General features: G+C 33.8%; 1 protein-coding gene across 2 annotated transcripts in view; it reads left to right on the plus strand.

Annotated features, from left to right (window-relative positions):
* Positions 1–1,004: 1,004 nt before the first annotated feature.
* Positions 1,005–18,456, plus strand: part of LOC138319132 (tRNA (32-2'-O)-methyltransferase regulator THADA-like) — a 51,310-nt gene continuing 33,858 nt past the window's right edge. For both annotated transcript variants that reach the window (XM_069262065.1, XM_069262066.1), the window contains exons 1-14: positions 1,005–1,074; positions 3,808–3,970; positions 4,366–4,549; positions 5,813–5,924; positions 6,186–6,346; positions 6,507–6,638; positions 6,874–6,997; positions 7,424–8,010; positions 8,291–8,400; positions 9,810–9,893; positions 16,625–16,820; positions 17,229–17,322; positions 17,674–17,844; positions 18,042–18,200. In XM_069262065.1, the coding sequence (XP_069118166.1) occupies positions 3,897–3,970; positions 4,366–4,549; positions 5,813–5,924; positions 6,186–6,346; positions 6,507–6,638; positions 6,874–6,997; positions 7,424–8,010; positions 8,291–8,400; positions 9,810–9,893; positions 16,625–16,820; positions 17,229–17,322; positions 17,674–17,844; positions 18,042–18,200 (2,188 nt within the window). In that variant the 5' untranslated portion in view covers positions 1,005–1,074; positions 3,808–3,896. The remainder of the gene's footprint in view (positions 1,075–3,807; positions 3,971–4,365; positions 4,550–5,812; positions 5,925–6,185; positions 6,347–6,506; positions 6,639–6,873; positions 6,998–7,423; positions 8,011–8,290; positions 8,401–9,809; positions 9,894–16,624; positions 16,821–17,228; positions 17,323–17,673; positions 17,845–18,041; positions 18,201–18,456) is intronic.

Consider the following 18,456-nt stretch of genomic DNA (forward strand, 5'->3'; position numbering starts at 1 on the left):
GGAATAACTGTTTGCACATTCAAACTGATGAATATATACCAGTACATGTAATGCTCTGACCTCTGGAACTGTTTGGCAGAGAAACCCTTTCATGATGATATCTACTGTTATTATTTTTGTAATATCTCAATCATAATAATCAGTGAACCCCCCCCCCCCCCTTCCTCTCCTCTCACATATAATATTGTTCTTTTCATATAACAAATTAAATACAAACTTTGTAATGTTAATTACCAACGGGTAAAAGCATGCTTTACTTAAATATAATTATCAATATCGATAGGGAATTATATCACTTCATCCCATGGAATGACTGTAGTGTGATTGTCAATACGCATACCATCAATTACAACGTTTATGTATGTAGTCACAGCATAGAAATCACTCCCAACCTCCCTCCCTCGTGTTTAACAAAAACAAAAACATTGAACAACAGGCCAATCAACAGGTGATTCCACATGCAGGATTACATGTTGCTGAAACAGATGAGGTAGAGTGGACCACATGGCATACAACCTACATCAAGGTATACTCCTTGAAACAGTGTGTTCACTCAACCGTCAAAGTAGACTGGAGCAATCAAACCGGGGGAAAGAAAGCCCCGACACCCCCTTACCAAAATTAAGATAAAACTAAAACACGACATATTTCAGTAAGTTACCTGTCGAAATTTAGGTCCAAGATACTTGCAGAAATGCATAGCGATCCAACATTGTAATAAAACTGCACGTAATAGTCACATCGCACCCAAATTCTTCACATTCCGAACTTCTTTGTAGATTTTCGCTTCGTACAGTCCGATGAGCCTCGTTTTCTAACCAAACATAATCTCGAACCCACTAGCTTATAATGGTTATAATATTTCGCGAAACAATGACAGAACTATATTTTCAGTACAAAGAATAAAAATCATAAATAATAAGTATTATATCTGTATATTTCTGTGACTAAATAACTTCAAATGCAACGTTTACTTATTTGTAAAATATTCGTTTATAGAGTAACACTCTCTTACTTCCGGTATTCGAAGCATGGAGGGAACACATGTACATAAGAGACACCTCGCACCTGTCGGTAAATTGCTTGATCTGCTGATATTTGAATGAAATGTACAATTATTTAACACACACATATATAAAAAGGCTGGACATACAATTGATTACAATTCACTGAATGCTTAAGGATCACAGAGAGTCTATGGTCGATAATGAACCAACGTAATCTGATATACTCTAAGTCTAACAATGTTAGAGGTATAGCACGACGAGACACTTTTGGAACATTACGTCGTGTCGACAGTCAGCAAAATAACGTCTGATAAAAAAACGGCTGACCAGTCGACTCTCGTGTTATGGGAGTAAGAGATGGGTACGATAACATCGTACAGCTGTCGTATACATGTGTAATGGTTGACGATAACAAGTTTCTCATCGACGAACATCTAATATTATTGGATTAAGGTCGATAATAAATATTGCACATCAAGTTTTGACTTGGATAAATCCCTTGCAATTTCAAATCATCACTTATTTTTGTATGGAAAATCATGGGGGGGGGGGGGGGGTTTTGTTTTGTGATTTTTCTAGCAACGATCAAATCAAGTTTATTATTTTTTTTGGTCTCTAGCCCAGTCTCTTTCTCTTTTATCTCTGTTCTCTTCCTTTCTCTCTCAATCTATTGTTTACTACTTTATTTCTCTTTTTCCTTTTCTTGTTTCTTCTAATGTGTATGTATATATGTGTGTAAAGATGAATATGTAAGTGAGGACTTTCCTTGTTTGTGAGAAAAATAGAATATATGTATGTGCGAGTAGGTGCGTGTATGTGGTGTAAGTGGTATGAATGCTGTGTTTATTTATACCAACAGCTCAGTTATGTTTATTAATTAATTATGATCATTAATATTACTAAGGAAGATTTGAAAGGACTTATGATAATGATGAGTGATTATGAAAATGAGGATGAGTTATATATGATGATGCTGATGAATGATAATGATGATATGAATGATTAGGATTATGAATGATAAGGATGATGAATGATAATGATAATGAGATGATAATAAAGATGATGAGGATGATGATGAATGATTACAGCATTGATGATGGGTGGCCATGATGATGAGGATGAGTGATGAAAATGATGAATTACTGTAAAAAATATGAGTAAATGTAAATGATGAAAGGATTTGATTGGTGAAAGTGATGATGAATGGCTATGACTTATGAGAATGATAATTTTGAGTGTGTTGATGAGGATCAATTGTGACTGATGAGGATGAACTTTTGAATGTGAATGAAAATCTGGTGAGAATGATAATGATGATAAGAAATAATGTGCATGATTAGAAGGAATATCATTATGATAAGCTATGTAATTTAAAAATAATTAATGAAACTGTTTTTATCTGTATATATTACTGCTGTTGGAAAAAATAAAACAATTACAAAAAAAAAGTTTATTATTTATTTAAATGTAGACATTCTACACAGGGAAAATTCACGAGGTTACCCTATAGACCTGTACATACTTTTTTGGAGATAACATTTTGAAGAGAAAGTGCATGTGGCGATAAGCAACTTCAAAACCACACATGTACAGTCAACCACAGTATACTGTTATTCAATTATTTTAAAGTATATCAAAGGACAAAACTGACTTCTCCTTTGTGATCACAAATAGAACCTTCAATTTTGATATGAAATAATCCAGGGGTGGATATTACAAGTGATTGTAACCCCTGGGATATTGAGGTTGGGAAAACCCAGTTTATTGACTCCTAATTTTCATTTGTTTATCTAGTTTCATATGTAAATTAATCTTCATAATTTCTTTTAGTAAAACAGTAATTTAGAATTTCTTTTCATCTCATGAATACCTTGTCAGATTTTGTTATGATGTTTTGAATCAGTTAATTACAAATGTATTATGGTAATTATGTCAGAGATAAAGTTGAGTTTCATGATGATACTAGTTTTTAGAGGAATTTTGTTTTTTGAAGACCCCTGCCATTTTAGTGTCTCCTATGACCTATGATGTCACAAGAACAATGGACAAAGAATTTTTGAGTTGTCCTTTGATGATCTTCATTTTTAAGAGGAATCCAGATTTGGGAACATGATCCTGTCTATCCCTGCTAGTTGTGCTCTAATTTAATTAAGAACAGTGATAAGGTGGCCACACAGTGGTGTTAGGTATTTTTTCCTTGAACAGGATACATATATTTTGATCAAGCATAATTTACATTGTTACTTATCTAAGCATTTTAAACCACTTTCAATATTGTAATTGTACTTCCTAAAATATTAAATTTTTAAGCCAGTTTCCCAATCATGCATCCTCATACTCCAGTAATCACTGCCTTTATTTCCATCCCTGGACTTAAGCTTTATGTCATAGAGAAATTGAAAGCATTTCAGGAGAATAAAACTGACAACCCAGGTAATTACAGGCTTATATTTACGTAGACTTCCTTTTGAAGATTACAGAGAGTGATCATCCGGGTTCAAAGCCAAACAGTGTACTGTTATTTGATTCTTTTGATGTACATTAAAAGTAAAGGACCAAACTACCTGTATTACCACAAAAAAGCCTTCAGTTTTGCTATGACATAGTCCAGAGGTAGATATAACGACAGTGATAGTAACCCCTGGAATATCGTAATCAAGGAATCATAAGTGAAACAATCCCAATCCCTAGCTAGCTAGGTATATGTAAATTATATCGGGTGCACAAAGAAAGACAACTCTTTTTTTTTTTAGATATATTACATATTGATAGCTTTTCAATTTGTTTCTTTCAATTCCAGTAAATATACAATGTATATAACAACCACAAGATAAATGGAAGCTGTACTCCGAAGCACCTCTGTTCGTTAAACCAGTACAGGTGTATTGAATGACAATGGAATCTATTCTTGATGATCTGAAGATTCAGGACAAACAGATATTTGAAGATTTGTTGGGATACAGGTATCTGATGTTATAGTTAAAAGCAAGTGAAATATAAATAATTATGTCAGTTAATGTACATGTTAATTTATGTTGATTCTATTCATTTTAATTTTACTGGTGAGTTGAAAAAATGAATAATGAATACCATTTGATGCACTGCAAGTGTTCTTATTATACATGTTATCCGATACAAAATTTTAGAAATAAAGAACCTGTATTTGTATATTTGTGAAAATCTCATATCTTCAAAATTCAAAATTTAATTTCCTTAAGAAAATTGAAAAATGATCTCAAAATCCATCATCTGAAGAAAAAAATGCTTATCCAATAACTCAGCAAGTTTGAATATAGCCATTTTTGCTATGGCCTTATGTTGAATACCTGGTATATGAACATCTTATTGGACCTTCTAGATCACATGACATTCATCGATTGCTGAAGAGGTTAGATGTAATCCACAAAATCCTGCAGGATGCTGATCAAAAGGGTCACCTGAAAGATATTGTACAAACGACTGCCCAGCAGTTCCTCAAACAAGTTCTACAGTGTTACTATAGCTGTATAGACTCTTTAAAGCTTGCCAGATCTGTGGAAAAGGTACAATGAGATAAATACATTATTAGTGTGTATGTAGGAACATGTTTAAGAACAGTTAGAACTTATTTGAGTTGTCATTTATTCATATGAACATATTGGAAATATATATATTATCATGGTCAATCTTTGATGTTTTATACCCAGTAATATGTTAGCTCTTTTTGTACTCTAATTGTATTTGTAATCACATTGTGAATAGCAAGTGTCTTCAGTGAGATTGTGTAGCTATATATAGTATAACTTGTCAAAACTGACCCTTGTCTAATCATGTAGCTATATATAGTGTATCTTGTCCAAACAGACCCTTGTCTAATCATGTAGCTATATATAGTGTACCTTGTCCAAACCGACCGTTGTCTAATCATGTAGCTATATATATAGTGTACCTTGTCCAAACTGACCGTTGTCTAATTATGTAGCTATATATAGTGTACCTTGTCCAAACCGACCCTTGTCTAATCATGTAGCTATATATAGTGTACCTTGTCCAAACCGACTGTTGTCTAATCATGTAGCTATATATATAGTGTAACTTGTCCAAACCGACTGTTGTCTAATCATGTAGCTATATATATAGTGTAACTTGTCCAAACCGACTGTTGTCTAATCATGTAGCTATATATATAGTGTAACTTGTCTAATCAAGATCCCTGTGTATTCTGCTGTAATTATATGACATTTCCTTCTTGATCTATAGTAATTAATGTTTCATCATGAATCCTATGCTGATCCTGGTGACATCTGGTTTAGTTACACCGTAGCTACCTTAAAAACAAATAGAGACCGTTAGCCACATGGTGACCAAAGTTGCACTGTAGCTACCTTAAAAACAAATAGAGACGGTTAGCCACATGGTGACCAAAGTTGCACTGTAGCTACCTTAAAAACAAATAGAGACGGTTAGCCACATGGTGACCAAAGTTACACTGTAACTACCTTAAAAACAAATAGAGACGGTTAGCCACATGGTGACCAAAGTTGCACTGTAACTACCTTAAAAACAAATAGAGACGGTTAGCCACATGGTGACCAAAGTTACACTGTAACTACCTTAAAAACAAATAGAGACGGTTAGCCACATGGTGACCAAAGTAAGTAGTGCAATATGTAAAATATGTCAATTGTTGTAATTCAAACACATTTGATTTCATTGCAAGAGTTTAAGGGAATAAAAAATTGTGTTCTTTCTATTTATTGTCACTATATCTTTTACTGTTACAATTTATTAGGATAAGAATGATTAATTATATGCATATTGTCCAGTTGTTACAGCCATGGAGAGTAGTACAGAAAGACTATATTTATACTGAATTGTCCACTTTGGTGACCATAGTGACCACTAAGGAGAATCCAGACGTGACCAGTTTAACAGCAGGTAAATAATAATAAGGAGAATCAAAATTTACTGTAACCAGTTTATCAGCTGTTTGTTATTTATTTCGATATAAGAAATGAGACCAATTTTTTGCTTGAAAAGGTACATTTTTCTAAGACAATCTTGTGACATCACTGATTTAATTTGATATGACATCATAAAGTGGTAGTTATGACATCAACACTGGACTTGAAATTGATTCTTTCCTAGTTTTTCGTCATTTTAGAAACTTGTTGCCGGTATGTGTTTGATTTTTAACAGTTTCCAACTTACTTGAACATAATGCTGTGGTGAGAGATGTAGTGATGGAGAACCTTGACTCATTCCTTGTCTGGATAGAAGGATCTTTACTTACACTGAATAACAAGTCACCATCGGACCTCACTACAAAGGAGGCCAGAAATCTCTACGCCCTTGTCAAGGTTTGGCAGTTTAACTCATTAGTTATCATGTCTAATAGCATTTCTGTGCATTAATGTTATTTTTTTTTTATTATTGGTTAGCAAAATATCTATGTAAGCTTTGATTGAGTTGTTATTTAGGTTTAACACTAAAATATGGATTTATTGTTTGTTCACACAGATTATGCTGCAGTTGTTTCAGTCTTCCTCTTTAGGAATGACCATTACAAACAGTGACCAATCAAAAGACAGTTGTCTCCAGACTTTGGAATCAATAATGTCGGTTATATACAAAATTCTGGACAATTCTGACGTAAGTTTGATTATTCGAATTAGTTTGCTAATTACGGATTAAGATTTTGTTGACTTCATTGTAGTATATTGCAATTTAATGAATAAGGTCAAGATGAAATATCCAATATTATTTTTGCAGTAATGTTATCATAGAAATAACTTTTTTAAAAGTATAAGTTTGCAATCATACATCTTGTTCATCTTTCTCCTTCAATGATATTTCACTGTTTGTTTGTGTAACTTTTCCTTTGTAGGGTTTTGCCACAGATTGTGTTTTGCTGGCTGGTACAACATTTTCCTATGTATTGTCCACAGCCACCTCACATGCAATCTCTGTGTCGGCTTTCTGGTCAACATTCATGTGTCTACATAACCCAGGTACACTTACTTCAGTCTGAAATACAGGGCACAATTAACTGTGAATCTATCCAAAAATTCTGAAGGTTAATGACAAATAGACATTTCAATCTATGAAATGGGGTCAGGAGGATGGGACATGTTACTTGTGTCTATCCTGCCTTGTTCCTTGTAACTCTTTCTGATTTCATTTGGAGGCATGCAGGAGCAGGCATTTCTAGCTAGTTGATTGTGTGGTGTCATGGCCCTTCATGCCAATACATTTTCTGTCAATAAGAATAATAGCAATATTCATTTTCATCAAACATTTACAATTTTCTTGAAGCGGAGAATATATTACAGTATATTTCACTGACACTGTTCATAAAATAAAAAGTATACAGATATAGAATATGTTTGAATAACCTTTATAAGATATGCTCATGCTATGAACATTTTTGTTAACAGATTTGGAGTTTTCCATGGAAAATCTAAGGCATTTTAGAAATATTTGTCTGGATAATGATCTTCATGGCCTCCAGACGAGATCACTTGGGGCTGTCTGTCTGGTTAAAGGCATTGTGGCTTGTAGTTCTACTGAACTTTTGTGTTACCATGGAAACAACCAATCAAATCTATTTATCACTGACCTCTTCCCAGTGATAATTGGATACTGTTCTGGACCAATCAATTTACACTTTCATTCATTTAATTTATTGTTATCATGGTTCAAGAAATTGTCCATGTGTTTGGCACTAGGTGAACTGTTCCATTTTGAAGATATTGGAAGATGTGACATTTTTTCCCATACTCTGAATTTGGTGTATTTAAATTGGGACAGTCCGGTAGATGATGTGGCTGAACTAGTAGGGGAGATATTTAGACTTCTGTTGGAATGTTGGAATACCATAGCAGCTAAACACAAAATAAGTCTGAATGATATTGACAATGATTTAGCGGGGAAAGCTCTGTCAAAATTAGAAACTACACCATGGTATGTGAAGGGCAAGTACAGAATCCTGGCTGTTCTTCTGTCCTACATGGACCAGGAAAAGGTGAGTGTCTTGTCTAGATCCTTGTCAGTTCATTTGTCAGCTATCTAGCGGATGCAGTATTGGAAATTATGTTATTTCAGAAAATGAATATTTAATCTTTCTTAATTCATCACAAGATTGTTTTAATTACAGTTTAATGAAAGTTGCTTTAAATACGCATACAACCATACAACCAATATTAATTTTTTACATCAAACTGATTTTTTTCTTACATTTGATAAAATCTATTGCTTTAGATGTCAAGTATGAAAAGGCTAACAATTAATCATCATCTTTACAGATATTCACACGATGCCCTGAAATCCAACAGCATCTCAGGAGATGTATGTCAACTAATTACTTAGCACCATGTGCAGCTGATGTTTACAAATCCTTTCTCCAACAAATTAGGTAAATACATATACAGTTACAGGTAAACTAATACTTCCTTGTACACATCAGCTAATCACATATACATGTACTTTCTTAGCCAGAATACTTATCCTCATCTGTCATCCTTGATGGCGAACTTTCCCCACCACTCCTTGTAGAGTCTGGGGTCCCCCAGGGCTCTGTTCTCGGCCCAAGCTTATTCTTATATTACATCAATGATATGCCACTTAACCTCTCATCTTCAGTTAGATTGTTCGCCGATGACACTATCTCTTACATAACTATTACATGGAAAAAAGATTCAGAAACACTCCAAAATGATCTAGATAAACTAGCTGACTGGGAAAAAAGGTGGAAAATGGAATTCCACCCCCAGAAATGTAATGTTCTTTCGATTACCAAGACTAAACCTTCAATCAAACATAATTATTATCTTCATGGTCACTGTTTGGAACACACTGATAAGGCAAAATATCTTGGCGTAACAATCCAACACGACTTCAAATGGGACTCCCACATCAGCAACATCACCTGCACAGCCAATAAGACCCTTGGCTTTATTAGGCGAAACCTCAAAATTAATTAAAAAAAGATTAAAGAACAAGCATATACAAATCTTTAGTACTTCCCACACTTGAATATGCCTGCACAGTGTGGGACCCATACCAGAAGGGAGACATTAATAAGCTAGAAATGGTCCAATGCAGAGCTGCTCGATATGTCACTAACAGATTCCATAACACCTCAAGCGTTAGTGACATGCTTGAACACCTAGAGTGGCCTAGCTTTGGGGTTAGAAGAAAAAATGCACGGCTTACTATGCTTTTCAAAATCACTCATGGCATAGTAGCTATTAAAAAAGACCAATACTTGACCTCACAGTTACGCCCTACCAGACACTCCCATACACTTGCATACCAAATCCATTACTGTAGAACTGATTCTCGCAAACACTCCTTCTTTCCCCGCACTATTCAAGACTGGAACTCTCTTCCGCAAGATCTTGTAATCTCAAAGTCGCTTGACTCCTTCAAAACTCGTCTCTCATCTCTAATTTAATTATTTTCTTCTCTTCCCCTGTTCATAGCCACACCTTCAACAATATCGACATGATCTTCAATATGATGAAGTAGGTCGATTATTTGGTAGATGTAGATATAGATGTACAAATTGGGTACAGGTACATCATTTAGACAAAGTGATATCATATACAGGAACCTTCAGAATTATGGTAGAACTATGGATTTTTGAAGAGATAGTTTGATTTCAATCAAGGCTCTGGAAGGGTAGAGTCACTTAAAGTAAGAGATAGTTTGATTTCAATCAGGGCTCTGGAAGGATAGAGTCACTTAAAGTAAAATTCTTGGAATTTGTATGTCTTGTAGGACACCTATTTGTGACACATATTTTAATCCTGTCTTTTTCAGGAAAAGGAATAGTGAAGATGTTACTGGTGTTTGGAGCACGACCTGGCTGGAGTGTGTGATGCAGGGTCTGATAAGTAACAACATGTATGTATGTATGTTACATTGATTCTGTTTGTATGTCACACTAGGATGGTAGTCTGATAAGTAACAACATGTATGTATGTTACATTGATTCTGTTTGTATGTCACACTAGGATGGTAGTCTGATAAGTAACAACATGTATGTATGTTACATTGATTCTGTTTGTATGTCACACTAGGATGGTAGTCTGATAAGTAACAACATGTATGTATGTTACATTGATTCTATTTGTATGTCACACTAGGATGGCAGTCTGATAAGTAACAACATGTATGTATGTTACATTGATTCTGTTTGTATGTCACACTAGGATGGTAGTCTGATAAGCAACAACATGTATGTATGTTACATTGATTCTATTTGTATGTCACACTAGGATGGTAGTCTGATAAGTAACAACATGTATGTATGTTACATTGATTCTGTTTGTATGTACACACTAGGATGGTAGTCTGATAAGTAACAACATGTATGTATGTTACATTGATTCTGTTTGTATGTCACACTAGGATGGTAGTCTGATAAGTAACAACATGTATGTATGTTACATTGATTCTGTTTGTATGTCACACTAGGATGGTAGTCTGATAAGTAACAACATGTATGTATGTTACATTGATTCTATTTGTATGTCACACTAGGATGGTAGTCTGATAAGTAACAACATGTATGTATGTTACATTGATTCTGTTTGTATGTCACACTAGGATGGTAGTCTGATAAGCAACAACATGTATGTATGTTACATTGATTCTGTTTGTATGTCACACTAGGATGGTAGTCTGATAAGTAACAACATGTATGTATGTTACATTGATTCTGTTTGTATGTCACACTAGGATGGTAGTCTGATAAGTAACAACATGTATGTATGTTACATTGATTCTGTTTGTATGTCACACTAGGATGGTAGTCTGATAAGTAACAACATGTATGTATGTTACATTGATTCTGTTTGTTTGTATGTCACACTAGGATGGTAGTCTGATAAGTAACAACATGTATGTATGTTACATTGAATCTATTTGTATGTCACACTAGGATGGTAGTCTGATAAGTAACAACATGTATGTATGTTACATTGAATCTGTTTGTATGTCACACTAGGATGGTAGTCTGATAAGTAACAACATGTATGTATGTTACATTGATTCTATTTGTATGTCACACTAGGATGGTAGTCTGATAAGTAACAACATGTATGTATGTTACATTGATTCTGTTTGTATGTCACACTAGGATGGTAGTCTGATAAGTAACAACATGTATGTATGTTACATTGATTCTGTTTGTATGTCACACTAGGATGGTAGTCTGATAAGTAACAACATGTATGTATTTTACATTGATTCTATTTGTATGTCACACTAGGATGGTAGTCTGATAAGTAACAACATGTATGTATGTTACATTGATTCTGTTTGTATGTCACACTAGGATGGTAGTCTGATAAGTAACAACATGTATGTATGTAACATTGATTCTGTTTGTATGTCACACTAGGATGGTAGTCTGATAAGTAACAACATGTATGTATTTTACATTGATTCTGTTTGTATGTCACACTAGGATGGTAGTCTGATAAGTAACAACATGTATGTATGTTACATTGTTTCTTTTTGTATGTCACACTAGGATGGTAGTCTGATAAGTAACAACATGTATGTATGTTACATTGTTTCTTTTTGTATGTCACACTAGGATGGTAGTCTGATAAGTAACAACATGTATGTATGTTACATTGATTCTGTTTGTATGTCACACTAGGATGGTAGTCTGATAAGTAACAACATGTATGTATGTTACATTGATTCTGTTTGTATGTCACACTAGGATGGTAGTCTGATAAGTAACAACATGTATGTATGTTACATTGATTCTTTTTGTATGTCACACTAGGATGGTAGTCTGATAAGTAACAACATGTATGTATGTTACATTGATTCTGTTTGTATGTCACACTAGGATGGTAGTCTGATAAGTAACAACATGTATGTATGTTACATTGTTTCTTTTTGTATGTCACACTAGGATGGTAGTCTGATAAGTAACTACATGTATGTATGTTACATTGATTCTGTTTGTATGTCACACTAGGATGGTAGTCTGATAAGTAACAACATGTATGTATGTTACATTGATTCTTTTTGTATGTCACACTAGGATGGTAGTCTGATAAGTAACAACATGTATGTATGTTACATTGATTCTGTTTGTATGTCACACTAGAGATGGTAGTCTGATAAGTAACAACATGTATGTATGTTACATTGATTCTGTTTGTATGTCACACTAGGATGGTAGTCTGATAAGTAACAACATGTATGTATGTTACATTGTTTCTTTTTGTATGTCACACTAGGATGGTAGTCTGATAAGTAACAACATGTATGTATGTTACATTGTTTCTTTTTGTATGTCACACTAGGATGGTAGTCTGATAAGTAACAACATGTATGTATGTTACATTGATTCTGTTTGTATGTCACACTAGGAAGGTAGTCTGATAAGTAACTACATGTATGTATGTTACATTGTTTCTTTTTGTATGTCACACTAGGATGGTAGTCTGATAAGTAACTACATGTATGTATGTTACATTGATTCTGTTTGTATGTCACACTAGGAAGGTAGTCTGATAAGTAACAACATGTATGTATGTTACATTGATTCTGTTTGTATGTCACACTAGGATGGTAGTCTGATAAGTAACAACATGTATGTATTTTACATTGATTCTATTTGTATGTCACACTAGGATGGTAGTCTGATAAGTAACAACATGTATGTATGTTACATTGATTCTGTTTGTATGTCACACTAGGATGGTAGTCTGATAAGTAACAACATGTATGTATGTAACATTGATTCTGTTTGTATGTCACACTAGGATGGTAGTCTGATAAGTAACAACATGTATGTATTTTACATTGATTCTGTTTGTATGTCACACTAGGATGGTAGTCTGATAAGTAACAACATGTATGTATGTTACATTGTTTCTTTTTGTATGTCACACTAGGATGGTAGTCTGATAAGTAACAACATGTATGTATGTTACATTGTTTCTTTTTGTATGTCACACTAGGATGGTAGTCTGATAAGTAACAACATGTATGTATGTTACATTGATTCTGTTTGTATGTCACACTAGGATGGTAGTCTGATAAGTAACAACATGTATGTATGTTACATCAATTCTGTTTGTATGTCACACTAGGATGGTAGTCTGATAAGTAACAACATGTATGTATGTTACATTGTTTCTTTTTGTATGTCACACTAGGATGGTAGTCTGATAAGTAACAACATGTATGTATGTTACATTGATTCTGTTTGTATGTCACACTAGGATGGTAGTCTGATAAGTAACAACATGTATGTATGTTACATTGATTCTGTTTGTATGTCACACTAGGATGGTAGTCTGATAAGTAACAACATGTATGTATGTTACATTGATTCTTTTTGTATGTCACACTAGGATGGTAGTCTGATAAGTAACAACATGTATGTATGTTACATTGATTCTGTTTGTATGTCACACTAGGATGGTAGTCTGATAAGTAACAACATGTATGTATGTTACATTGATTCTGTTTGTATGTCACACTAGGATGGTAGTCTGATAAGTAACAACATGTATGTATGTTACATTGATTCTGTTTGTATGTCACACTAGGATGGTAGTCTGATAAGTAACAACATGTATGTATGTTACATTGTTTCTTTTTGTATGTCACACTAGGATGGTAGTCTGATAAGTAACAAACATGTATGTATGTTACATTGTTTCTTTTTGTATGTCACACTAGGATGGTAGTCTGATAAGTAACAACATGTATGTATGTTACATTGATTCTGTTTGTATGTCACACTAGGATGGTAGTCTGATAAGTAACAACATGTATGTATGTTACATTGATTCTGTTTGTATGTCACACTAGGATGGTAGTCTGATAAGTAACAACATGTATGTATGTTACATTGATTCTTTTTGTATGTCACACTAGGATGGTAGTCTGATAAGTAACAACATGTATGTATGTTACATTGATTCTGTTTGTATGTCACACTAGGATGGTAGTCTGATAAGTAAGAACATGTATGTATGTTACATTGATTCTTTTTGTATGTCACACTAGGATGGTAGTCTGATAAGTAACAACATGTATGTATGTTACATTGATTCTTTTTGTATGTCACACTAGGATGGTAGTCTGATAAGTAACAACATGTATGTATGTTACATTGATTCTGTTTGTATGTCACACTAGGAAGGTAGTCTGATAAGTAACAACATGTATGTATGTTACATTGATTCTGTTTGTATGTCACACTAGGATGGTAGTCTGATAAGTAACAACATGTATGTATGTTACATTGATTCTTTTTGTATGTCACACTAGGATGGTAGTCTGATAAGTAACAACATGTATGTATGTTACATTGATTCTGTTTGTATGTCACACTAGGATGGTAGTCTGATAAGTAACAACATGTATGTATGTTACATTGTTCTTTTGTATGTCACACTAGGATGGTAGTCTGATAAGTAACAACATGTATGTATGTTACATTGATTCTGTTTGTATGTCACACTAGGATGGTAGTCTGATAAGTAACAACATGTATGTATGTTACATTGATTCTGTTTGTATGTCACACTAGGATGGTAGTCTGATAAGAACAACATGTATGTATTTACATTGATTCTTTTTGTATGTCACACTAGGATGGTAGTCTGATAATAACAACATGTATGTATGTTACATTGATTCTGTTTGTATGTCACACTAGGATGGTAGTCTGATAAGTAACAACATGTATGTATGTTACATTGATTCTGTTTGTATGTCACACTAGGATGGTAGTCTGATAAGTAACAACATGTATGTATGTTACATTGATTCTGTTTGTATTTCAGACTTGGATGGTAGTATGATATGTAACAACATTTTAGCAAAGTCCATTTTCATGTCATTTTGAAGCTAAAATTTTATTCTGATTAGGATTTAATTATCAAATTAAATTACTGTAATTATGCTGACGAGAGAAATAGTTATACAAATGTACCATTAAGGGTAAACTTTCAAACATGCGACCTGCTAGTTTTAGAATTTAAGAATGAAAACAAATTTGAAAAAAATCCTATATTTCAGATTACTACAAAGCAATACAAACCACTACTTTTAGTAACAACATGTATGTATGTTACATTGATTCTGTTTGTATGTCACACTAGGATGGTAGTCTGATAAGTAACAACATGTATGTATGTTACATTGATTCTGTTTGTATGTCACACTAGGATGGTAGTCTGATAAGTAACAACATGTATGTATGTTACATTGATTCTGTTTGTATGTCACACTAGGATGGTAGTCTGATAAGTAACAACATGTATGTATGTTACATTGATTCTGTTTGTATGTCACACTAGGATGGTAGTCTGATAAGTAACAACATGTATGTATGTTACATTGATTTCTTTTTGTATGTCACACTAGGATGGTAGTCTGATAAGTAACAACATGTATGTATGTTACATTGTTTCTTTTTGTATGTCACACTAGGATGGTAGTCTGATAAGTAACAACATGTATGTATGTTACATCAATTCTGTTTGTATGTCACACTAGGATGGTAGTCTGATAAGTAACAACATGTATGTATGTTACATCAATTCTGTTTGTATGTCACACTAGGATGGTAGTCTGATAAGTAACAACATGTATGTATGTTACATTGATTCTGTTTGTATGTCACACTAGGATGGTAGTCTGATAAGTAACAACATGTATGTATGTTACATTGATTCTGTTTGTATGTCACACTAGGATGGTAGTCTGATAAGTAACTACATGTATGTATGTTACATTGATTCTGTTTGTATGTCACACTAGGATGGTAGTCTGATAAGTAACAACATGTATGTATGTTACATTATTTCTTTTTGTATGTCACACTAGGATGGTAGTCTGATAAGTAACAACATGTATGTATGTTACATTGATTCTGTTTGTATGTCACACTAGGATGGTAGTCTGATTAGTAACAACATGTATGTATGTTACATCAATTCTGTTTGTATGTCACACTAGGATGGTAGTAGTCTGATAAGTAACAACATGTATGTATGTTACATTGTTTCTTTTTGTATGTCACACTAGGATGGTAGTCTGATAAGTAACAACATGTATGTATGTTACATTGATTCTGTTTGTATGTCACACTAGGATGGTAGTCTGATAAGTAAGAACATGTATGTATGTTACATTGATTCTTTTTGTATGTCACACTAGGATGGTAGTCTGATAAGTAACAACATGTATGTATGTTACATTGATTCTGTTTGTATGTCACACTAGGATGGTAGTCTGATAAGTAACAACATGTATGTATGTTACATCGATTCTGTTTGTATGTCAAACTAGGATGGTAGTCTGATAAGTAACAACATGTATGTATGTTACATTGATTCTGTTTGTATTTCAGACTTGGATGGTAGTATGATATGTAACAACATTTTAGCAAAGTCCATTTTCATGTCATTTTGAAGCTAAAATTTTATTCTGATTAGGATTTAATTATCAAATTAAATTACTGTAATTATGCTGACGAGAGAAATAGTTATACAAATGTACCATTAAGGGTAAACTTTCAAACATGCGACCTGCTAGTTTTAGAATTTAAGAATGAAAACAAATTTGAAAAAAATCCTATATTTCAGATTACTACAAAGCAATACAAACCACTACTGGGTACAGTCCACCCTGAAGGTGCTGCCACCTGTTGGAGATTTTCTCCAGGAACACTTGTCACGTGTGTTGTATACAGAGAATTCTGGTCTCCCACGGCAACAGGTCCTTCATGCCTGGGTGGTGGTGTCAAAGGTCATCAGAAATAATACAGGCAAAGAAGCTGAGGTACTGGATATGTATATTTTCAAATTACCTCAAAATAAAACCTTTGATAGTTGATGTCAGAAATGCAATTTAAAAAATTAATAAAATCTCCTGGTTAAATAGAGGGAGGCATTTGTATTGGTACTGGTTCCCCATCAATTAATTTATGATGTGATGTATTAATGATGCTCATAGTTATTTTTTTGAAGCTGATTCATTTAAAAATGTTTCTTAAACCATATATTTTAAATTGTTGAAGACAATTTGATGAAACTTACAGTATAGATGCATCATCAAAAGCATATATCCAGGTGTAATGTATGAGTAAGTCAATGAATTGTCCCTATTTGTATTATATGATCTTGTAGATGAGCTTTTGATATATAAATAAATCAATGTTGTCTCAATTAGTTTTATATAATGTTATAGGACTCATTGTTGTTGAGAGAAGCTCTGTACAGTAGTTGTGAAGAAACTCGGGCTGAGGCCATCAGTCTAATCTGTAACTCACTACGAAAGGCTGGTAGGTGCAGGTCTATTCCATTCCATTCTTTCACCCTATCCTTTTTCTCATCAAGCTTTTTCCTTTTGAATTTTGTTGTTTTAATACATACAATCACCATTCGTTACATACATTGAATTTTTGATTTTTTAGATTTTTTTTAATGAAAATAATATGTATTACAATATCTATGTAACAAATCAAGTGTAATATTCCGCTAGCCAGGATTGAACCTGCGACCTTGGACTTACTGATCAGCTGCTTTACCATCTGAGTTAAAGAGGATTTCCCCCCATATCGAAGCTATAGGGTGACCATATCATTATTTACAACTAAAACCTGCTACATGTAGAATTTCCTTGGTTGTTATAGAATGCCTATCAGAGAGAGACTGTAAATTACTGATGGAAATCTTACCGTACAATCTCAAGATTGACTCCGCCCCTTTTAGACAACACCTGGGAGCTAGTATGAAGAAGCTACTGGCTAGGATACGGGACAGCTGTCTGGCAGAACTGAAAGCTAAGAAGAATATTTCATTAGGTAAGGGCTCTAGGTACTAGAATGGTCAAGTAATCAAATGTGCTTTTCTTATCCAGGTGATAATGGTTTAACAAAATATCTCACGAAAGATGCTGTATAGCTTATAATCACCTATTAAATTAATATGTTATTTTATTTACAAACTGTGTTAAGGTTAAAAATAAACTGCACTGTTAAAGATTTAATATAAAATTCAGGGCTGGCCTTTGTGGAGTGGCTACAGGAGCTTTGTATAGATAACCTGATGTCGGGGGCTTGTTACCAGCGGCGGAAGACCTGTCTCGATCTTTTAACCATTGTGTATGATACTTTAGTGTATCAGACTGACTCTAAACAGAGGAAATCATTTACACCTGGTAAGTCCTCTGTAATTTCTCTTCTTCAGCTGTGTTTTTAGGTCATCTGAAACGAAGTCTCAAGCGACCTTTTCTAATTGCCTTTTGTCCTGCATCATGTGTCCGTAAACAATTTACATTTTTTAATCTCCAAAACTGCTGAAGCAAATTCAATGAAATTTTTGCACAAACCTTCTAAGGCATAAGGCCAATCAAAATTGTGAATTATATGGTCCCCATCCTCAAGGGGGCTGTGGGACGAGCCAAAAGTGATCAA

Source organism: Argopecten irradians, chromosome 3 (genome assembly GCF_041381155.1).
Source record: "Argopecten irradians isolate NY chromosome 3, Ai_NY, whole genome shotgun sequence".
Taxonomy (NCBI): Eukaryota; Metazoa; Mollusca; class Bivalvia; order Pectinida; family Pectinidae; genus Argopecten; species Argopecten irradians.